The sequence below is a fragment of the Takifugu rubripes genome, chromosome 11, assembly GCF_901000725.2.
Source record: "Takifugu rubripes chromosome 11, fTakRub1.2, whole genome shotgun sequence".
NCBI lineage: Eukaryota > Metazoa > Chordata > Actinopteri > Tetraodontiformes > Tetraodontidae > Takifugu > Takifugu rubripes.
In genome coordinates this window covers 7,403,048-7,426,961 of record NC_042295.1, presented here as the reverse complement: position 1 = coordinate 7,426,961, position 23,914 = coordinate 7,403,048, and the positions used below count along the sequence as shown (strand labels likewise).

General features: G+C 40.5%; 2 protein-coding genes across 2 annotated transcripts; one reads left to right on the top strand and one right to left on the bottom strand.

Moving 5' to 3' along the window:
* Window positions 1-358: 358 nt before the first annotated feature.
* Window positions 359-11,562, top strand: gosr1 (golgi SNAP receptor complex member 1). The gene is made up of 9 exons (XM_011608455.2): window positions 359-447; window positions 823-934; window positions 1,303-1,390; window positions 1,615-1,722; window positions 2,051-2,142; window positions 5,190-5,264; window positions 8,662-8,691; window positions 10,712-10,794; window positions 10,935-11,562. The coding sequence occupies exons 1-9, from the start codon at window positions 414-416 to the stop codon at window positions 11,057-11,059; spliced, it is 747 nt and encodes a 248-aa protein (XP_011606757.1). The 5' UTR covers window positions 359-413; the 3' UTR covers window positions 11,060-11,562.
* A 3,281-nt stretch (window positions 11,563-14,843) lies between these two features.
* trarg1a (trafficking regulator of GLUT4 (SLC2A4) 1a) lies at window positions 14,844-22,831 on the bottom strand. Its single transcript, XM_011608490.2, has 3 exons — window positions 21,956-22,831; window positions 15,201-15,327; window positions 14,844-14,985 (listed from the first exon to the last, which is right to left on the bottom strand). The coding sequence occupies exons 1-3, from the start codon at window positions 22,361-22,363 to the stop codon at window positions 14,978-14,980; spliced, it is 543 nt and encodes a 180-aa protein (XP_011606792.2). The 5' UTR covers window positions 22,364-22,831; the 3' UTR covers window positions 14,844-14,977.
* Between the last annotated feature and the right edge of the window lie 1,083 nt (window positions 22,832-23,914).

Sequence of the window (23,914 nt, the reverse complement as noted above, 5' to 3'; positions counted from 1 at the left end):
TGCTATGTGCTTGAACTAGTTCATGTCACTGTTTACATTTTGTTGTGCACCCGATTTTTCATTTTCAACAAGCCCCATGTAGAACAATTTTCTGCATCGGTATTTAACAAACACATATATATATATATATATATACGTACATTTTTCAAAGTTGTGTGTTGCGCTGAAATGTGTTCCACATACACACCTATTTTGTTTTCGGGTATTGACAAGACATTTTAGCGTTTTATATTACTACAATAATTTCAGAATCCTGTTGCTGAGATTACGTCATTACCACATATGACCAGCAGATGGCACTGTAAACACAAATTTGAGCCTTAAATGATGGCGTCCCTGTCGGTAGCTTCCTGTGATTGGTCCCATCACACCACGTGACTAAACGGGAAGTTGGTGACGTCATAACAACAAAGATGGCGGCAATAGGAAGCAGCAACTACTGGGAGGGTAAAGGCAAATCTTTTCTTTGCTTTCACGGTTTTTCCGGTAATATTTAATACAGGTGTGATAATGTCAAGAGTAAAAGTAGACGGGTTCTTGGTGGCCTTTGAATCCATATAAACGACATACGTACGTGTCTGTTCAAGGACTGGCTAGCTAACTTCAGCAAACCTTACTAATTATGATCATGTTGCTACAAGATTAATGAAGCACAAAATGCCATTTGTATTATCTACTTAACCTATTAGGGGGAATTCTAAGTGCTTCTATAATAAATTAGCTTGCTAATTACACTCTGACAAGTCGTACATTAACATTAAATGATCTCTTTCAGAACTTGCCCATTACTGTAGGTGTGAATTTATGTTTTCCATGTTATAGATATGCGTAAGCAGGCCAGACAGTTGGAGAATGAACTTGACCTGAAGTTGGTTTCCTTTAGTAAACTGTGCACCAGCTACAGCAGCTGCAGGGATGGAGGTCCAAGAGACACGTAAGTCTTGGCTAAATCGATATGCAACATAAATATTGACTTGGCGACGTGACAAGATGAGATGTTACTGTTTGTATAATCTCAATCAACCGGAATGGAGTTGTCCGTTTGCTTCTTTCTTTTTGGATTTTCCAAGTTGTAACCTGTGATATTAAGTGAATGCATCACCACTGTACATAAAGCACACCACACAGAAATGTTTGTGCCATTGCCAAAACCATTATTCTCTGCAGTTATATATTGAAAGTCGAGCCTTTATTAGAAGACAGCCATGGTTTCTAATGGTGCTAGTCTGAAATCCAAACAACACATATAGAACAGAGCGCTTCAGTTGTCTAATTGTTGTCATTCTTTTATTTCTCCTGAAGGTCAGACACGACCCCACTGCTGAACAACTCTACTCAGGACAGGATGTTTGACACCATGTCAGTGGAGATTGAACATTTGTTGGCCAAAGTAAGTCCTCACGGACCAGTGGGCTGTGAAAGGCTCCTCTCTATCAAGGAGAAGCTTCATTATTTATTAACTTTCCACATATATTTAAATAAGAGCGATAGAACTTATTTAAGACGGTTGTAAGGAGTCTATAAAATCCCAAACTAGAGTTGATGCTGCAATCTCGATAATATTAATAACTCGAGTAATGAGTAGTAAAAAATTTTTTATTTTTTTTTATACAGTTGACAGGAGTAAATGACAAGATGGCAGAATACACCAATGCTCCTGGCACAGCTTCTCTAAATGCGGCTCTCATGCACACCTTACAAAGACACAGAGACATCCTACAGGTTTGTTTTTCTTCTTTCTTTTCTGCAGGTCTGATGATGAGATCCTCATTTAAGCCACTTATCCTGTTTCACTTCTTTCTAGTGCAGTGAGAGAAGACATAAGGATTAAGATTGTCAATATTGTTTTAAAGTCTGCAGCATACTTCCATAGATACAGTTCTCATTTTAGAAATGCCAATAATTTAGAGATATAAGTTAAATCTCCAGCTCAACCAGAAAAACAAGCTTATTAAAACACACATTTAGCCCTTTAATTTCATTCCGTTGGTGTTTACACTTTTGATTGCACCATTAATTCTGATTTCTTTTTCTTACTTGGGCTTTTTAGGATTACACACATGAGTTCCACAAAACCAAAGGAAACTTTTTGGCAATTCGAGAAAGGGAAGATTTGCTTGGGTCTGTCAGGAAAGATATTGAGTAAGTACCCAATTGGAACAGTCTCATATGTATAACGGTTATAGTTGGTGAGTGGCTGTCATCAGACATTAACTACAGTATTATAATTTTGGTAGAGAAAGCAACAATAACATTTTCAAAGTAAAACAGCAAATGTTATTTTTGCATTGGACAATTGTGTGAAATATAGTAACTGGAGAGGACCAGTAACAGGACCAGTGAGTAAGCAGTTCAGTTGGTCTGATAATGTATACGTGTGCAAGTGTACAGTGGTCATGCATACATGGCCTCATTTTCTCAGAGGCATCTTTGTTTGGCCCAAAGTGTTTTGAAGGAGTTGAAGCTGCCAAACAGATGGCCTATCTCACTCCCTGAAGGTCAAGCTGGACCTTGTCTTCAACTTACCATGTCCTTGATAAATATTACTCATTAAGACCTGTGATGATTCATGGTCAGGTTGGTGCCAGACTGGACAAGTGTGTCCTTCCCCTTGGTGCAGTTAGTAAATGTATTGAAGTGATGTGGAGGCTTTCCCAGACCCCAACCCCTGTCCTTTTCTTATTTCTTTTAATGGCTTATTGATTTGTAACACAGAGTGTAGTTTCCTATTGATCCCTCTCCATCCAAGTAAGGTGCAAATACTTAACAGAACCCTCTGCCAGTCTTAATTTCTGTCAGTTCTTTAAAAGATAATATAAATTAGCAAAACAGAAATATTACTGTTTATGTTTTAATCTTTTTTTAATCACTGAACTTGCTGCACAACATGTTTTTCTCATCTAGTGTACAATTTCAACTTGAGTATCAAAGTATATTTGTTGTAAAAAAGATGAGCAAATATGGATTTAAAAAAATGACATTTTCACTCATTTCATGGATGATGAAGTAGAGCTGCAGAAAAACATGCTAATGAGGCAAAAATCTTAACCAGCCTGTTTGTATTTGTCAGTGTTTGACAACAGGGGAGCATAATCATATTGTTAATCTACTCAGTGGACAACATGTTTGCTTAATTTTCTGATTAAATTACATTACTTAAGAGAGCCTCTTTAACCATAACACCAGTGTTGCTGGATCCAGTCCGTGCATGGAAATTAGCAAGTGCTGTTAACCCTGCGGTCAGCCTAATGAAGAGTAATGTGTTAGAGACTGCTGACACGGCTGCACGGCCACTGCTGCGCACACACGGTACACACGGCTGATAAGAAAGCCTGTCTGTCTGATCTTATTGTGTATTATGGTAATAGTTTTAACAGTAATGTACAATGTACAGCAGTTCTTTCTTTGTTTTATTTATTTTTTTACGGTAAATTGATTAATGTAAATAGCATGTTGTTATAACACCACCCAAAGACACCCAAGCTACAGAACCTCGTGCCAAGACCTAAATACTGACATTAAGGCCTTGGCAATATTTACATTGTAATTCTAACAATAGCATATAAATCTTAAATACTTTTATTTTATTGTCGGGTGTATTTAAGAGCTTTCCTCAATATTTGTGTTTTGGACACTAGAGGGCAACAGAGCTCCTGAATTCATTGTAAACGTGACCAGATGCTGTATTGTGAAACATTACACTCTTTGCATATATTAAAAAAGCATGTAGATGAAGGGATGTGGTGCGTGTGACCCACATCAACAGAATGTCTTGAATATAAGTATTTCAATCTAGTTGCAGAATGTTCTGTTCTAAACAGCAGAATGAGCTCAAATGTGAGCCGACTGTATCCCCCCATTTGTGCTTTGTTTCTAAATGTCAGCAACAAAAACGACAGTTATCCTGTGATTTACATCAATGCCCTTTATAAAAGTCTCTGCTGGTGCGAAGGAGCTCTTTCTTAGTGTGTCACCAGAACACTGTTGGTGGGCAGGAGGCTTTTGTGTGTGTGTGCGTGTGTGTGTGTGTGTGTGTGTGTGCGTGTGTGCGTGTGTGTGTGCAGTGAATGTGGTATATCCATCGAGGCACCTTAAATTGTGCACTTGGGATGAATCCAGCATTTGCTCTTGGACAGTTTACAGTCATCTTAGTGATTTATTCAAAATGTGTGCGCACATACTCCAGAGTTCCTTTGACCTTCTGTGTTCTTTAATGGTGTTGCCAACAGACAGGAGGGTGGGGCTTCTTTAAGAGTCTGGGTCTGTATCTGGGTGCTGTTTCATAGAATTTTTCCATTGTTTTATTTCACTGATCTTCAGTTATCAACAGACAAAGGGGGCAACTTACCATATAATATTTTATAGAGAATACTATAGATAATAAAATAGAGACCTTTCCTGTGCTTCAGAGCTCGAATTATTGACATTTCATGTTATATTTTAAACCATGATATAACCAGAGGTTAATCTTATTTTTATGTATCAGCTTCATTAACCAAACCCCAAAGGTTCTCAGCAGCCTTCTCAAACAGCTAAACATTCACATTGCCATGTGGCTCTCGGGCTTAAGACACTCAAGATAAATGTGTATCACACCCTTTAACCCTGAGTTGTCAGCACCTCAGCACAGAGAACACTCAACATGACATCTTTTAGACACCAGAAAACAGGCTTTGTTTTGCCTTTTTACCACCTAAATTAGCCTGTTGTCTGATTGTATCAACACCTGTCACTTTGAAGCTCCTGCTGAAACTTGTCTGTATCACTGTGAGCTCTCCATTTCAGACCACAAGAAGGTTTCTATTGTACAGTAGCCTGGGGGGACAGCAACAGTGTCAGTGCCAATGGGCTTTTGATTAAAAAAAGGTTTCTTTTTGTTAGTAGAACACATTAAATAGCAAATCTGTTAATAAAAACAAGGATGTTGGCTGATATTTGTGTATTTGAATTGGTGAATGGTGAAGCTTCACCTCTGTAATCCTCTGTCTTTCCAATGATGTATAAGAACTTTAAACAAAGATGAAGAAAAACTGAATGGTTTGGGAAACTGGATCAGAAGTGATAAACGCCAATTTGGGTACTTTAAATTGGCGGGGTAGCATTTTCCATGCAGCGGTGTCCAGTGTTTGACTATGGGGTTTATTATTTATTATCAGATATGATTTATCAGTTTATTTTTGTCTTTTTAGGTCATACAAGAGTGGCTCGGGGGTCAACAACAGAAGGACAGAACTGTTCCTAAAGGAACACGAACATCTGAGAAGGTCAGTTTGCATTCGGGTACAAGCAGAAGCATCACTGTTGTGATGAGTGTATTCAGCACATCTTTTCACACCGGTCATGGTAACGTCGTGTCAATGCCTCAAACATCGGTATTCTACCTCTGTATACTAAACGTATGAAGAGTTGGACACTGTTTTTCCTTGTGAAGTAGCATTTTTTCGAAATGTGTTTTATAGTTTCTGATGGAAGAAAAATGCAATGATTAAGAAGATTCCTGAGTATTAAAAATAGAAATTTAGAGATTCCACATTCTCCTGTTTTATAACTCTAAATTTAAATTGTTGATAGCTCGGCAGAGATTTTTATTCCTCGTACTGATAAATGGATCTGCCTGAGGCCTTATTAGTGTCCTTCTATCATTTGGCTCTGAAGCACTGCAAAGCAGTGTGAGGTAGTAAAGTGTGAGAGGCATCCTGTGTGCAAGCTAAAATTAAATCAGCAAGAGATGCACATGCACACAACTTGGCTGAGAACTTTTTTCTTTGCCTCAGAGTGTTTCATTAAAAAATAACTACAACAAATAGCATGACTTTGAATCATGGTTGGGCCATTACGCAACATAGTGAACATCCCCCATCTTACTGATGCCTCGTTTTCCCAGCAATCAATCATCTGTGCCGATCCAGCGCCATTGATCATTATATTGATGCAGAAATTATCTTATTACGGTACACCTCCACCCGTATAATAGGGCTTCCCCAGACAATTGACAAAGATGCAGGCGGAAGCAGAGATGGAGATGAAGATCATGTTACATGGGACTGATCCTATTAGAGGGAGGAGGGCTTTGTGTTAGTGGGCAGAATGGTTGTATTTGTGATGACGGCCTATGGATTCTTGATTAGGATGACAGAGGATTCTTAAATCTTTTTTACTTCCTGTGCTTTTCATTTTTGGCTTCTGCTGTTGTAACACACCATTGGTTTATAATTGGGAGAGAGTGGTGCAGGAGACATTATGCAGTTAACCATCTGTGGTCCTCTGCCACAACAGCGGATGTTGGGTATGAGTTTGCTATTCTCTGGAGGAACCTGAGAACCTGGATTCATTTTCTATCTCCTCACTTGACCACCGGAGTCACTCAGCAGAGCCGGCTTGATGCATCCCGCATCGTTGGACTGTCTGCATTAGTGCTACACTCACACCCATGAGGCAGAGCCGATTAGCTTTAATGAGGCATTTCTGGAGGATAGAAATCAAAATGATGAAATGATGGACAGACACCAGACACAGCATTCATACAGTACGAAGATTGATGCTTATGTTTAAGTGTAACTAACACTAACGTCAGTATGTTGGTGTACATATGCAGCTCATCCTCTCTCTCTTCCTTGTATGTCTTTCTTTCTCTGTGTCTGCTATAAGGTCAGTGTTCATGAATAAACTAAAGTGATGGAGAGGCATCTCCATTAAAAGTTTATGCTGGAACTGCTTTAATGGGGGTGGTCACGCTGATAAGGACTTCCTGTTAAACACAGACGGCTGCAGTGCTCACCAGAAAGTGCTGTTCTTTCTCTAATGCTCTTTTAGAGTGGAATCACTGGTCATTGATAAATTTAAACTTTTTAGCTGCTTGTGCCATCTGGATAATTTCATAGACTGTAACTCATTTATGAGTTTGTTTGGTGTTAGTGAAGCTTTTCCAGGTTGGGTTTGAGGCAGATATTATAGGTCCACATCAATAATTCCATTTCAGAATTTCTGACCAATCAGTTCAGTTCTGTGAGGGGTTTTGTGGGGGATCAGTTGGTTAGATCTTGGATCCATGTGTGCAGAATGAGTTCATTCATTATCTTGGCAAAGTGAATTAGCTTGGCACTAAAGAGCCATTTAATGACTTGCCGCAATACACCGCTGACCAGGGAAATGGAAGGATCCAACTCAAATTGAGGGCACAGTTGACCTCACAACAACTTTTTATCGACAAGGGAGGATGACTTCGTTGCCTTATCTCCAAGGATGCCCCCAACAATGGCAAGAAGCAATAAAGAAATATATTATGTAGCCTTTTCTCTTCAGAAATAATATTGAACAAAATGACCTTGGTGCTATGGTTACCGGTACACCATTTTTACTTGTCTACACTCATTGAGTTCAGCCCTGTTTGGATTACTAACATTTTCAAGCCTTTTTGCCAGCATTTTTCTACAGGCCTTCATAGCTCGATTGAAGTATTCAGTTTATAAGCCGTCGTCCACTGTTAGTCAATATAACACGCGGCTTGGTTTCAGCAGAGGTAGACATCCCCCATAACATTAAAGCTCATTGTCTCAAAGTGACAGCATCAATATTGAGCCAAGAAAATTATCTGTCCTCTGAGAAAACATTTTGTTAATACTTGACCGCACAGTGACCTTGCTAATGTCCCACAATCAAATTTTACTAAAATCAATCGATGGTATTACTAAATTTAGATTTTATTTTTGACGTATTTGATTCAAAGCTGTTTTAAGCTCTTTGTTGTTTAAGCCCCTTTTTGTCGTAATTGATTTGCCTTTGTGAGAGAAATCTTTTTAAGCCAGCTTTTTTAATGACCTGGGTATTTGAAGACCTGCCCAGCATCTGTTAGGTAATAGAACTTAAGCAAACATGCAGCTAAGCATAAATATTTGCTAACACAACTATGGCGAACAGCATCCATGAGATAGAGGAGTTCTCTTTTATCTGTGAAACAGATGGAGTCATTATTTGATGGTTTTCCCGGCGTCTCAGTAACCTTTGACATCTGATGGACCTCCTTTGTGCTACATTTAAAGTATTGGCCAGTTACACGTTGCAATGGAATTATAGCGTTCTTGACCTCGGAGTGCTAAAATCAAAGAACTGTTAAAGGAGAGGGAATGTCTGAAAATAGTGGCCGAGTAGAGTGTGTGACTGGATTGTGTAGCTCAGTTATGTATTTTCATTTGTTTGGTATCCTTTCATTTTATAGAACATTATCGAAATTGATTCCAATTAGAGGATAAACTGCTGAGAGTATTGATAGTCACAAGCACCCCGAGACACAGAGCTGGTGTTTCAGAGGAAGAAGTGTGGATGCCTGCTTTTGTGTGCCTGCATGTCCTGCACGGTGTCAGCAGGGCTCTAATGAAAGTCTGGTTCTGGACGTCCAACCTGGAATCCATGCAGTGTTTTGGCTTTTTGCTTTCTCTTAAATTTACTGCCCGACTGGTTGTCTGTCTTGGAGCTGATAAAGAAGGAATATAAAATCTACATGAAAGACATAATAAATTCAATGAATACATCAGAGCATTTGATTTGAATTGATATTTGTTATATTTCTGAAGCCAAACATTCTATATTTTTAATAAAATTCCTCACGTCAATAACCACTTTCTCCTTTCTTCCCCAACCGACTCTTCTTCTCCTCACGTGCAGCTCGGACCGGCTGATGGATGACACAATAAGGTAGGACCTGCACTTCTGTCTTGTTTTTACAGGAAGACCTCTCATTGCATGTGTCGCTCCTTTTAGATATCAAATTTACCAGGTGAATCTGGCTCCAGAGTTTAAATATTGGGTGATCTTCTCATGGTTATTTGAAATATATTTTCATTTCATTTTCTGAAATCTAGCTCTCCCTCACAACTGGTTAGAATTGCATTTAGGTCAGGGTTAAGAGTTTAGTGGGGAGGGTTATGTTAGGGTCTGGTGAATGTGTCATGTATATGAAAGTCTTCACAAAGTTAGAAGAGAGTGTTTGTAAGGTGATCTATACCCCTAAGTTCTGATTCTCCTGAGCTGGTTAACTGTGAGATAAATTCTTTTTGAGAATGCTAGTTCAGCAAAGTGTTTCTTCCTGACTGAGAAGAACATGATCCTGGAAAGCACCGTTCCATGCCAAGACTGCAGGAGGTGCCTGGATCTCACTCACCACCTTACACACATGCTGCAACTGTAAATCTGTAAATAAATGTCCACGCCCTATGGGGAGGGCTACAGTAGCTCATCAGTGCGAGCAGCCACATATGTAAACAAGTGGTGTTTTCATTTATCCTATTTTGACCTGTCTCCTTTGGGGAGTTGTCTCTCTGGGATAGGTGTAACTTGTCCTGTGTGGTTTGTGCTCATGATCTGCCATCCAACTTGTCTGAATTTGCTCCAATTTATTTTGTATTAAACAATTCCACAGTGAGCCCAAAAGATGCTGCTAACCAGTGCCACTGTAGTCGGTTTTTAAAGCACCAACTTTTGCTTCTTGCTGTTCAGCTTCACTTTCCCTCATTCAAAGTTACTGAGATGCAGGTTTCTGAGAAAGAGTGAGGTGCTACATCACAGTATGCTGCCTTCTGCAAGCCTGTAAGACTCACTCACACTGTAGGGTTCCAGAAGAAAGCATGGAGGGGAGTCCCGATAGTATCACCTGTTTACAAATAGTTTCATATTATTTAAATTGCGTGTAGCAAGTAGATTTCATGTTCATTTTTAATGGCCTTAAATGCTTTTGGAAATTACCACTTAGGGAGATTTTGTCATAACTGGGATGTTTGGCTGACATTAATAATCTATTCACACATAAACAAAAATGTTGGTAGCCCTCTGTTAATGAAAGAGAATCTCACACTGGTCACTGACAAAAGTAATAATAAATTAAAAAAATACTGAAAATTAATCAATAAAGTTTTGGAATTGCGGTTTAACAGAATTATATAAAAGAAACTAATGAAATAGGCTTCAAGAAAAAAATGTCATTCTGCCTGTTTAAAGGCAGGTTGTCATTGTGCTGTTTGCTGCCCTCACTGAACATGGAACACAGAAAGTTAGCAGAGAGTTAAAGGATAAAAGACCAATTAACTCTAAAGACTCTGAAGTCTGGAGAGAAATGTGCTGCCCAGTCTCAGAAAGCTGGGGCTTGGTCGCAGGTCGTGGGTCTTTCAACAGGATAATGACCCAAAATGCCCAAACACCAAAACACTGGACTATTCTTAAGAGGCCTTTTATGAGTTCTGACCTGAATCTGTAGAAGGAGCTGAAAATATGCTGTCTGGAGAAGACACCCTTCAAACCAAAATACCTATTGACAGGTGCAGACCTCTCATTGACTGTCACAGAAATCTTTTGGTTGCATTGGCCTCAAAACATAACTAAAGCTTAACAAAATATTAGGTTAAGGACGCCATCACTACCGTCCAGGCCTGTTTCAGTTAGTTTCTTTAAAATAATTCTGTTGAACCACAATCCAAAAGCAGGGCCTTATTTTCATTGGTTCAAAGATTGGTTCAATCTTTATTTACCATTACTTAAGTCAGTTATTGTTATTTCAGTAACCAGTGGGGGGTTTCTCGAAGGAACAGAGAGGTATCAACTTCTTTGAAACTGCTTGTTTTGTTCTAAAAAACATCCTTTTTCTCAACTGAAAATTACTGTAATAACAGGAGCTAAAGTGCTATTTTACCATCGTTCCCCTCATTTCTCTCCCTGTGTTTAGCATTGCAATGGCAACCAAGGAGAACATGACATCCCAGCGGGGCATGCTCAAGTCCATTCAGAGCAGAGTCAACACTCTTGCTAGTATCCTGTATATGTGTGTGTATGCGTGTGTGTGTGTTTTGGCAGAAGGTTAATGTTTATGCAGGTCATTTTTTTCAATTCTGTTTGCAATTCTATTGATCCAGAGCTCGAATATGTTTCTTAACCCTTGACTTTCTGAGACCGGTTCCCCACCATCAACAATCTCATCCAGCGAATCAACCTGCGTAAAAGACGGGACTCTCTCATCCTCGGCTCTGTCATTGGCATCTGCACCATCCTCCTGCTTCTCTACGCTTTGCACTGAAGGCAGCATTTGGACCAGACCTTGAAAGACTGATGTGCTCGTTGGCAGCATGTCCACCCTGAGGAGACTGAGCTCAGAGACCGGAGAGACCGGGGGGACAACTGCAGCCAACAAGGACCCTGAACTTTAGCAGACCTTCTCTCATCAGGGGGCTACTTGGGCTCTTCCAACAAGGACAAGACCACCATGTATTTCAATACAAATTTGAATCATTGTCATTTTTCAGATTCACTTGAAGACAAACTGAGAAAAGACTGTTGGAAAATGTGTTGCATCAGTTTTTTTTCCCAGGGGTAGATGTTGAAAGATCATTTTTAATTAGTGGAGGCTTCTGTGCTTTGAGATATAAAATGTGAGGTAATAATTTATTCATATTGGAATGTGACACTAATAGATACTGAATATGTTTAACCATTTATTTTTCAAAATATACAGTTTAAACCATTAAACTGCAAATGTGTCTTTTCTAATCACACTAAACCATTTTATCATTTGTTTCATTATTTTCAGTTCTTTTGGTTCACTTACAATGCACAAATATTCCCCTTCCTTTGGAAACAGGAAGGTTTAGGATGCCACATTTTTACAGCAGCAGCAAACAATGGACTAAATTGGGTATAAACTTTGCTTTTCAATAATATCACGTCAGCCTCCCTGTTGAGTAATGTTTCTTTTTAATTTATTTATTGTATTTTTTGTGCCATCTTAATTTAACAGTTTTTTTCTAATGTGCTTGACATAATTTTATTCTTTGTAATGGATTTCAACATTTGAAACATTTGAAAAAACGAGACCTAGAACTTCATCTTAACACTCCACTCCTCCCAGACCAGTCAAGCCAGTGTCTCAGTTTGAGGTACCAGTTGAAAAGATTAGATCATGTTGAATTTGTGGGTGTGACACTAGCTAGTGACTCAAACATATTTGCTCCAAATCCGTCCAAATTATTGGCTTAATAACACGGTGTGACAGTAGCTGTCCTTAACAGATGGTTGCTACAGAAACAGTTCTGGCATGGAAAATAAACATTCAATAAATCGGTAATTAAAATAATATGAATCGGAAGGATTTACTGCTCCTCACTGATTGATTCGTTTGTCAGTGTGTTTGCTGCATTATGCACTTTATGATTCTCTGTTAAATAAATTGTTCAGGGGTCAAATGCTGTGACCTCAGACCCACTGAAGGGTCCTGGGTCTTCAGATCATGGGCGTGTTTTGTTTTTCAAAAGCATCTTGTATGATGGCGATGTTTTTAAACGATTTGCCTTCACTCAGAGGGGGACCCAGTGCCAGGCTAAATTTGGCCATGTTCACACTGTTAGGCTGCTGAGGCATCAAACTTTTGAATATTTCAGCCCCTCAGACAAAACGCCACCCAAGCAGAAAGAAGATCCTCTCACTTGAAAAAAGGTCATGTTATTTTGACTCCTGCTTAGTACAAAGTCTTTTTTTCTTTACCAGCAGATGCAATATAAAACGCCAGAGCCGTGGGATTCAATGTTGGCTGTTTTTTTGCTTTAATGCCTCATGCTAAAAGTTTAAAACCTGCACTGAATTTTCCTCATGTAATTTTTCTTTCCCCTCTGGCCAAATAACCTGCAGCGACACCCTGATATATGGTGTTTGTTGGTTGTTCAGACAGAGCAGAACAACTATAAAGTGTAACCCAACACTCCAGCGTTGCAGACTAGAGTCAGATTAATCGCTCTGAGTCTGACTCCATGAAGCATTTTTCATTATTACAGAGCTCACAAATGTTAGAAGTGCAGCTCGCTGTGCTCAGAGAGGAATGATGGATTACAGAGGGGACTTCACCTGCATCTCTATTCTAGAATGGAAACATTTACTCAATTCAAGTCTCAGAAGGAAAAAGTTTGGTTCTCTGATCCTTTGAACTTCCACTATGGTGCATTTTAGAGACAAATGTTGCTGTAAATGCTGCAATACTTGTTTCTATAAACAGAACAAGGTTAAATTTATTATATTTGCCCAGTAAATATGTATATAAAGGTGAGAGAGTTAAATAATTCAAAATAACACATCAGACAATCATTCACGGTAATGTGAAAGGACTTTTGAGCGGTTCCGTCGTCACTGAACACCAACATTGTGAGTGCGTCACTGAACATTCACACCGACGGCACCAGGACGTCATCAGAAGGCAAAAGGTGTCACCGTGCATGGTTACATTTATTCCAGCATGCAGAATTGTACACTACAGAGATGTAAACGGACACATACAGCATACTGAAAATAACATAAAAATAAGAGGACTTATACATAAATGAGATTTGCTTCACCGATAGCAGGCTTAGAGGTGATTATAGGAAGAAGCCATCATGAGACACATTCAGGAATGCAGAAACTGTTTTCTGCAGACATGATTGGCAATAATGTCATTGAGCAACGATCCACTGGTTTAAAAGTAAAGGTTATATCTTTGGCATTTGCTGCCTTTAAATGTGTGTGTGTGTGTGTGTGAGAAGCAGGAGTAGCATAAAAAATGCTCTGCAGTGCGGATTCCTTTGCTCTTGTATTGATGCTGTGCATTTCTGAACTCTAAATAATCCATTCAGCTGCACCAACACATAAATGTCAGGTGAGAAACAGTTAAAGCATTTCTGAAGCAGCCCTTAAACAAATCTGACCCATCTCTCCCACGAGCTTAAAATGAGTTCAACGTTCAAATGCACTCAGTTAAAAGACATTATCCCCCGAGAACAACAGTAATCTACAGGTGATGCGTCTGTGCTTGTATATTGGTGTGTTTCTACAACAGCCTAGAGGAGTGAATGACGCCATTATAACATGTTTCCTACAGGCAATCTGACAAACTGGAAGTTTAAAGAGTAATTTAAATGCTATTTATCATCACTGCTGTCAAACACAGTCAATCTTCTTTTCATTAAAAAAAACAAGTGAGAGACTGTAAGGCCCATAGCATGCATACATAAAGCATAATATATATTATTCATCATATAAATGCACCCCATACCAGTACAAGGATGTGGAAAAAGCATTCAGTGGGGAAAAGTCACATTTCTGTGTGGCCTGTTTCACAGTACTGGTGTAAGAAAGGTGACAGAATAAGGAGATTTTATACAGGTATTTAGAATTTAGTTATTCAAAACAAACCGGCTTATGTGAAGAAGGAGGGACGTCAACATAAAGGTCTGACTGTGGACACATGTTGTGGCCACACATCCTACATCATCCGCCTGGACTCACCATTATTTCCTTTATGTGCAATAGTGAGCCAGCTTGGCTAGTCCTAAGAAACTTTTAAGGTATCTATATTCAGGCATGCAGTTGGTCTCATTTGGTTTTTTTTTCTGTTAGAAAATTAAATGTCATGTCAAATCGATGACAAAAATTAAAAAATGTGCCCCCCCCCATCCCCCCTTTTTTTCTCCACAAAGCCACACATTTCCTCTAACAATTCAAGTGCCGACAGTGTGGCCTCTGTGACAGTCAACAAACCCAGCAGCATTTGGCATACAAACAGTTCTGTTGTTAGAAAATGTACATCTACTCATATACGTCAAAGATCTTTTAACTGTATGATCTTGTACTTGAATGCTGGAGGATTATATGCAACGTTTAAAGTCCATTATAACACATCTGCTCTCCTCCCACACAGATCTTCATCTTCCAGAATTCCAGAATAGGAAGTGTGTTACTCTGACCCTTATCCCCCAAGCTGGACCTGGTTATTTTTGTCAAGCAAATTTTACTAGATTTTAAATGCATGCACACCCATATGAGTTCACACATTTCATATTTCCAGTTCATGTTTGAAGTTTGGTCGAGATGTTTTCAACCGTGCGACATAAACCAAGGAACTATCTGCACCATTCGTCACGGGATGGTTGTGGTGTCGTCGGTCCCGTCATCTCCCCACAGCTCGTCCAGGTCATTAACTCACTGTGGAATTAAAGAGGAGGAGTGAGATAATCACATGTTCCCCTGACTCTAACAAACTTGTATTCTTTTAATGGAAACATTATTGAATCGTTGACATCATTTTAAAATGTTTCTCCTTTTACGCATTAACAGGCAAGATTTTACTGACATTTAATTGAAGCGCATCAGCAATGGCCACAAAATTACAACAATTGAAGAAGGAAATGCTTCCGCACCTGAAACGGAGATGTAGACGATAATAATGACCACGCCCAGGATAATGGAGACGATGCTGAGCAGGCGAGCCAGTCGCCCCAGCCTCCGGGCTCCGTCGATATCCCCAACCTGCAGGCTGTTCCTGGACTGGAGACACACAGAGAAGAACAAGTTCAAATGAGAAAATCATAGCTGCAAACTTCATACATGTGCGTAATGTAAATAAGTGATCAAACAGTTTGTTTGGGGTTCAGAGTTTTAAATCAGTGATGAATCATCTGAAAGCACGATACTGATGAAAAAGTGTCTTTAAATCGTATCTACAAGGTTTTACAGTTTTCTTTTTCCCCACATTCCTTCTCCTTCACAGGTATCATTTGTTTAATTTAGACCAGTAGTTTTGAAAATGAGGCCATCTTGGAGGGACGAGCAGAAAGATGGCTGACTGCCAAAATGCATCCTCTGTCTGGAGACTTGGAGACTCTTGCAAACGAATGTTTAAAACCTTTCAATCTTCAGCATCTCTTGATACAAAAACACCCAGGAGAGGCCCAAAACCTAGCTGTTATAATTAAACCAGCATTTTCTACTCAATAATTCAATAAAACTCCTACCTTGATGTCTATCTAATGCTATTTGGGGGCCTTGACATGGAAAGGTTTGGGAACACCTGATTGAGAGCAAATTTCTTCTTGACAAACATGGCTGCTGATCTTTGATGCCTTCAATCGTCCTTTTACACCAACGTGGTTTGACAACTCCCAATGAAATGTGTGTTGCTGCAGACGAAGCAACGGTGGAAGATCAACAATGGGCCTTGGAGGGCTGGACAAATGCCACCTGTTCTGATGAATTCTGCTCTGTTCCTTCTGTCTGTGTGGCTCAGTTCATCAATCATGCGCACAGGAATGGCTGCAATATGTTGAGGCTGTTGGTGAGGATAAAATGGGGGCTGGCAGAGCCGCTCTCCTTTAAGATCTCCTCTAAACATACAGGAAGCGTAATCCCATCTGCATCTGTCAAGGCTGGGAAAATATGACACATGAGCCTTTTGAATCTCAATAAAATCAGACTTGTGATATTCATTCATTGTCTAAGCTTGGTCAGGCTGTTCATCTCTCGTCTGATCGTACTGGAAAGCTATTAGGAAAGACTGCTGCAGATTCCTTTTCCTTGCAATGGTTCCATTTGGGATACATGCAGCCTGTGTGTGAGGTTTCCTCAAGTTGGTCTCTTCAGTCTTTAATTTATGAACCTTTCATTTGAAATCTGTGGCACAGACCAGGCCACATTAAAGAGTAACAAAGGATGTGTATTCAGGGAGCGTAGGGCACACTAACATTTAATTCAGGTTCATTCTCTCAAGTTCATTGTGAGTTATTTGTAAATAATACTGTTTAGATTTTGACAAAGATGCAAGAAAAGGATCAAATACAGCCTCAAAGATCAGACTGTACACGTGCATCTTATTCATTCATCCAATACTGGTTCAGAGTTGGGTTTTTCTGAGTATAGAGTTACTCTGCAGAGACGGGGGCAAGTCTTCCTTCTATCCTCCCTGATCTCCTATGAGTGACTTCATCCTCCAACTCCCAGGAGCTTCTTTGTCTCCAGCCTGTCTCTGGTGGAGTCCGATCCCACAGTGCACATTGTGACAGGGGCGTTGTCGGGGTGCAACATAGGGACCTCAGCAGTGAGCAGATCTGTTTGTCTGGTTTACATTGATGGAAAAACAACTGTAGTTTCGTTATTAGGAGCTAAGAAAGAAAAAAATCAGATTTCTAAACTTCCATGTAGGACTTGGGGCATCAATTGTAAATCAGTGAGGTGACGTCTGTAGAGCTGTTAACAGACATAAACTCACCACTTTTACACAAAAATCACTGCAGATCCAACACAAACACAACTCAGAGGCTGCTTAAAGTACATACTTTTAATCAGGAAACAGTCAACAAACAAATAAATGAATAAATAATAAGAAAGATCAATAAAAATGACATAAAGGCTCTTTTGTCAGCATTTTATATTAGCCCTTGGCGTGGAGAGATTTAGTGTGTGTGTATGTACAACAATGGGAGATGTTCCTCCATAAGGTGACAAATGTCTGCATTGATCCACAAGTCTGATTATATTGTTTTTCTGAAGTGAAAATTCGACCCTTAGAATGTCTATACCAATGTTCCTTTCTTCATACCCACCCCCCCCACCCCTACACACACACACACACACACACACACACACACTGAGCTCTCTGTTTCATATGTTCAGCAGAGAAAGGTGGATGCTAGTAAGTCACTAAGTGCTTCCTTTCTCTCTTGTCATTAATAATGGAGGACGGGCAGCCGGCTGGTGCAGAACAACAGTGTTTAAACAGGACCTGGGCTGTAGTTAGGTCTCATTTCTATGGTGTAAGTTCTCCAATTTAATTACACTTTCTTTATTTCCTGGTGTTTTTTTCTTCTTCTTTTGTACCTCTTGAGTGTAAAGGACCTTTCTTTAAAGGCATTTCCCATTGAGGTTCATCATTTTGATATGGACATTTTTGAAGTTTAACAGTCATTCAGATTTAGATTACAGTGATTTCACTTGTTTTTAAAGCTGTCGGTCAGGTTCTCTCACTGTAGATAGAGCACCATGGGAGCCTCTGGGCTGCAGCCAGGCCTGGGAGTTCATCTGTGTTCTACTAGTAGAGTCTTCATTAAAATTGCAAACCACTCAATGTGGTCAGATGACCAAATCTGGCAGAACCACGATGGTGCAGCTCTCATTCTTCAATCTTTAAATGCATTCTCTATGCTTCTCTTGCAAGTTCATAAATTTTAATTCAATGTTTTCTTTTTTTCCCTCTGGTTTTATCTTATGACTTGTAAATGCCAACACAATATTGGCATCACAGAAAATTGACTATTCGTTTTTCTATTATTCCAAAAACAAGAAAGTTCCTCACTCTCATGAGTGATGTGTTTGTCAAAAGAACGTTAAATTATCACAGAGGACACAGCTGTTTAGAGTGACACAAACACAGCTAGAGATAAATGGGCATCATGTTGCTACAGAAAAAGTAAGCGCTGGTTACCAATGAGTCAAAGCTCTATTAGACATTCAAACCCTGGGCAGAGTCAAGTTAGAATCCAGCAATTTGCATTCAAATACGGGGGCCTGTCAGGGACATTATTCACGCAAACTGAAACACTCTCACACATTTCAGTAGTTTATGTAAGAGCATTCCCCATATTTGTGTGTGTAAGGTCATTCTGAATAATGTCCCTGATGGTCCCTCACGATAAAGATTGAATTTCCATACCTTAATAAAGTGTGCAGCACCTGCAGGAAGCTCAAATTTAAAAATGACCTCATGGTGTCATGAGATGGGCATGACAGCATGCACTAACTGCCTCAAAATTCAAGGGATGACATCATCACTAAGATCATCATGGCTGCACTGCAGCAGTTGGTTTGAGATACATTTAAGATGTTTTATATTTAATGTGAATTTCATTGTGGCTCAAATTAACACCACAATACTATTTTGCTTACTTAAATAGCCTTTGTGGAATTACCATGGGATTTAAAAGGGTACCAATATTATAGCTACACTAAATCATCTTCCCGGCAACAATTGTGCGAGCTAAAGACTTCAGACGGTCCCTATTTCATGGAGCTGGATTACTGCCACTTGCACAGGGTTAATGTTATAGTAAAGGGCTTTTTTTTTGGTAAAACTTGCAGTCAGGATTCCTTCTTAGTACTAAAACCAGCAACAACATGTGATTCTCCATCTGTCTGCAGTGTTGGATTGCAAAAAAAAGTCATTTCCCACTGCACTCACAGTTACTCATCCAGCGCAGCATTACAGCTCCATATTTCACTGGCGAATCTGCCGAGTGTGCAATAATGCTCCAGCAGTTTGGGCCCTCCCATTACTGGGATAGGCTGGCCGTGGCAGTAAAACTCTGCATCTCCAATCCCCGTAATTGACTGCACATGCTCCATGTTTATCAGCCACGAGCCTTCTTCACCCAGCATCTTTTAGAGCTCCATGGCAGCAGGCAACTGCATGTTGGCTGTTAGGCAGATGCGCCTCTGTTGTTGAATGATGGATCTAATTTTACTTTAGCAACACACCCTGATCCTCCAGTACAGAGAGATGCATTTGTCTACCTCGGTGCTCACGTAGTACATTATAATTAGAATCTGCATCTCATCAGACATAAAAGCAACCATGTGAAGAAACAGAGAAGGAAAACTATTTATCTAAGTTACAGCTGCATGAAACGTCTTTTTTTCCCTCCAGTTGCACCAGTTGACATGCAAAGACTGGCTTGATGACCCCTGGACTAAAGGACATACTTGAAAAAGGATCCCAAATCAAGGACACATCATGTTTAAACCCAATATGCCTCAAATGAGTTGAGTCTTGTGACCTTTGTCACGACAACAGCAATAACTGACAACAGGAAGCTAAAGGTGCTACAGTCACATCATTAACTGAGCAGCAATTTGTCCACAATCTGTCTATCACTGTTATAAGGTACTGTCACCTCAGCTTTCTCCATTGGTTTGTTGATTGATTGGTGTAATAAGATCTGACAATAGCTATTGGATGGAGAACCTGTGGAGCATTTTCCAATTAAATCAAGAGATTGATTAAACTGCTCTTGGCACAGTTATGATGGGATGTCTGTACATCTGTTTATCGATAAAATAAAAATTTTCATTTCTATGCGAGAATGGGAAGGAGAAGAATGTTGTTATTTATTAACAAATATGATCATCTATCGTCTCCATCATTATGCCCAGAGACATCTGGAAACTCAAACTAACTCAGGTGGTTCTTTTTAATGTGCAAACTCTTCATCCTATCACTACAGTAAAAAAGATCAACTTAACAGCCATTTGCTGCCTCTTCCCTGCCCGTCTGCCCAATTAAGTCGCAAATGTTTGATGCTCTTATATGAGCCCATACCCACTTCCTGTCCATCCTTGAGAGAGAACGTTGATATTTGCCACACAGTGGACTAACTGCTCCAATATGCCCTCTGCAGCAGAGCCAAATTGACTTCTCTCACCTTCTATTAAGTTAAGGGCCGGATCCAGTTTCTCCCTCCTCCTCCTTTCTTCTGCCCTCTGTCAAAGCCTCAATCTCATTCTTCCTCTCTGTCTCTCACACGCACACGCATGCGCATGCACACGCACGCGCATGCACACGCACACGCACACACCATTAAAAAGCGGTTGACTCGTGAATGGGAACGTGTGTGGGTTCTGATGATGGCTCACTGACTCAGCCTGAGAATCCCTGTGGTGTGCTGAGGCCCACAGGGGTGATATTACAGTACTAATGGCTCTAGTGCTCTTCATTTGCCTTGTTTCTCTGTTGATCTGTTGGCTGCTGCACAGTGTCAGAAGTAAAATGGAATGGAATTACATTTCTGAAGCAACTCCAAATTATGTTTCTTTAATGCCTCAATAAATTCTGCATATCTGCAAAATGCACATCAGTGAATATATAATAAATTATACTGTAATGTCCCTGTCTGAATACTGAAATATAAAGATAAGACCTTACAAGATGGTTTCATAGTCAAATTGTGTATGTGCAAGCTATGTGCAAACTATCATCCACTAAATGTTAACAAATTTCTCCACTTCTATGCGCAGTCTCTACAGAAGAGGGAAGCACATAACATCCGTATTAGTATGTTTTTGCATGTTGACACTACAGGTTAAAGCACGAAGTCAAATTATGTCTTTTTAAAACACATGTGCTAAACACCAGATGAAATAAACAAACAGTTTTGTCCTGAAAAACAACAACAACAACATGGATATGGACGATGCCAAGTGTAGTCATGGAGAGTTCCGAATCAGTCAACAGGGTGGGAATTACAGAGTGCTTTGAGATATCAGATGACAATAAAATTGGAAATGCATGTCTGGATCCCTGACAAGTGTTCGTTTTGGTCTGTTACCCACCATCCCATCACACGCACTCATCCCATCGGCAGCTCCTTGTACACCCATGATTTGCAGTCGACTTATACCCACATTAATGCTGCTCATCTGATGGGCAGCAAAATCTGTCTACATATCTAGTTATTATTATCTATATGTTGACATGAGTGTATTAATTCCATCTGAGGAGAAAGAACCTCAGATGGCTTGATATTTGTGTCGAACCCTAAACATGAGAAAACCACAGAAAATGTGGAGGAGAGCAGCGACTGAGGAGTGTCTGGAGTGGCCTCAGCATCACTGCTGCATCCTGGATCAGCATTTCCTGAAAGCGTTAACTGAGTGTCAGCACCTTCAGAATGAGCAGCAGGCGGCTCAGTGGCAGGGCAGAGAACTAATGATGCGTGTGTGTGTGTGTGTGTGTGTGTGTGAGTGTGTGTGTGAGAGTGAGAGTGTGTGTGTTCTTAATTCGTTCAACAAAGAAATGCATCACGATCTGTAAATAAAAAAATTTGAATCCATCGCTGCGGGAGAGAGGTGATTATGTTGGTCAAACATCGGACTGCCTGTCCAACCGTCCTGACTCCACCAGATTAGTTATTATTCGATAAGTGAATCAAAAGGAAATCGGTTTCCTTCTATTTGGACTACGGTAAATTGATTCATCATCCATTTTTTGTCCTTTAATCAGATATTTATTTTTGTCTTTGGGGTGGTGGTTGAAGTTGAGGCAGGTCTAAAAATGATTTAACTTACTTTAAAAGAAAAAAACCTGATGATACAGATGTTTGGGATGTTCTTGGGGCCCATCCTTACTCACCATGATGGAGTACACAAGTGCCACGATGCTGACAGGCCAGACGGGGCAGAGACACGACATGATGACCAGGATGAGGTAATCCTTGGGCTTCGGGCTCTCCTGCACGGCCGCGTTCCCAGTGGAGGAACGGCTCAGGCTCGCCTTGGACGGGGACAGCGGGGCGACGGCTGACAGCTGCCCAACAGAGCCTGACCTCACTCCCACTCCGTGGCCGTTCTGGTCAACCTCCAGGCCCTTGTTGCCGTCCACGTTGACGGTGAAGGAGGCGGACATCTTCATCCCGTTCCCCCCGGGCTCCGAGGTCAAGGCCAGGAGTTTCTCCGTCTCCTGGGACTCCGCGGGTGGTGCTCCTCCTCCAGCTTCACCCAGGTTGGACTTGAGGAAGTCGGTGTCCGTGTTGATGGCCATGCTCAGATCTCAGTGGTACCAAATTAGCTCAAAGAAGGAAATATATCAAAGAAGACTGATTTAAAGACTAAGAAGCGATCCCATAATAGATTTTTAAAAAAAATTCTTGACAAGTGGGATCAGATTAAAGACGGTGATTTAAAGTTTATATGAAAAGCAAAATGGCCCAGACGTTATTGCTCTTCTCGAATCCTCAACCTAGATGGCATCTCAGAAAACCTCCCCTCCTCCTCCACCTCCTCCAGCTCTACGGTACATCCAAGGTGGACCAGTGCGGCAGTCCCGCCACTTTCCTTCCAGTCTGTCTGGGGGTTGAAAAAAGTATCCCGAATTCTTCTCCTGTGGAGGCCGGACGAAGGCGACACGTTTTTGTCAAAGGAGAACCTCAGGTGAGCCGCTTTATTCTCCTTCCTCACCTCCTCATCGTCATGTGTCCGCAGCACACAGGCGACTCTGCTCAACTTGGGACTAGAGTCATGCAGCCGAATCTAACTGGATCACTTCCGGTAAAGCGACAAAATAAAAAAGAAATTGTCGAAAATATTTACATTATTTAAGCTTGTTGTCATGTATAAGCTGCATTACTTGTAAATTCACGAATTCATTCAAGCACATTAAAAAAACAATCAATCACTGAAAGAAATAAATTTCAGTTTCGTTAAAGCCCATTGTGACGATTGTCTACTTTTATTTCGACAGGCATTTCATTTGACTTTACTTCCGTCTTAAAATGACTTTCTCTGTGGAACTTGATGCATCTCGGGACATCCCCTCCTCCGCCGACCCCTCCCCCTCCGCTCTCACCCTCTCCCCTTCCTCCCCTCCTTTATTTTCTTCTCAGCATCAGCACCAGTATTGAATGGGCGTGCGTGAATCGGTGGACTAGGCGAAACCTCGCCTCTTAGTCCGAGGATGGTTCTTCACCTTGGATACATCAGCATGGACATTAAGAAATCCCCTCACGATCTACCTCCGATCTCTTCATGCTCCCGAATAAAAAAGCTGCAGCACTATCGCAAACCTAATTTCCCAGAGTGCCCGAGTGCTGCGCTGATATTTGCGCTGGGAATTCCCCTAATGAAACTCTACCCAGCCTTTCATATTGCGCCTATCACACAAACAAAATGCACTGAAACGTCTTCTCAGTGCAACCCTGAATAGGATGAACCTTAATCACCTCTTTGCTCTAAACTCTTTTCTTTCCCATTAAACGCCCCACTTCCCCACGTCAAAATTCTACTATGAGCAGCTTCCAGCCGTGCAAAGTTGAAAAGGTGGGAGAAAGATGCGGATAATCAATTTTCATTACATTGAGTCACTGGAAAGCCTGAACTGCTGCTTCGGCCTCGCAGTAATTTATCCGATTCATTTGAAATATATATATATACACACACACACACACACACACACAGACACACACACACGCATATATAAAATAAATAAAAATCGCTACCAGAGCGCCCCCTGGTGGAGAAGTGTGTGGTTACAAGTCAAAATCCCCAGTGGAGATTTTACCTTCAGGAAAATAAAGAGAACTGTGAGTTCAGAACA

What these genes read in the sequence shown, in the direction of transcription:
- gosr1 (XM_011608455.2), top strand. Translation starts at nt 414, where the DNA reads ATGGCGGCAATAGGAAGCAGCAACTACTGGGAGG. An exon ending in GACACAGAGACATCCTACAG is followed by an intron (nt 1,723 to 2,050) that starts GTTTGTTTTTCT and finishes TGGGCTTTTTAG; the next exon opens with GATTACACACATGAGTTCCA. An exon ending in CAGAGTCAACACTCTTGCTA is followed by an intron (nt 10,795 to 10,934) that starts GTATCCTGTATA and finishes TGACTTTCTGAG; the next exon opens with ACCGGTTCCCCACCATCAAC.
- trarg1a (XM_011608490.2), bottom strand. Translation starts at nt 22,363, where the DNA reads ATGGCCATCAACACGGACACCGACTTCCTCAAGTCCAACCTGGGTGAA. An exon ending in CACTTGTGTACTCCATCATG is followed by an intron (nt 15,328 to 21,955) that starts GTGAGTAAGGAT and finishes GTGTGTCTCCAG; the next exon opens with TCCAGGAACAGCCTGCAGGT.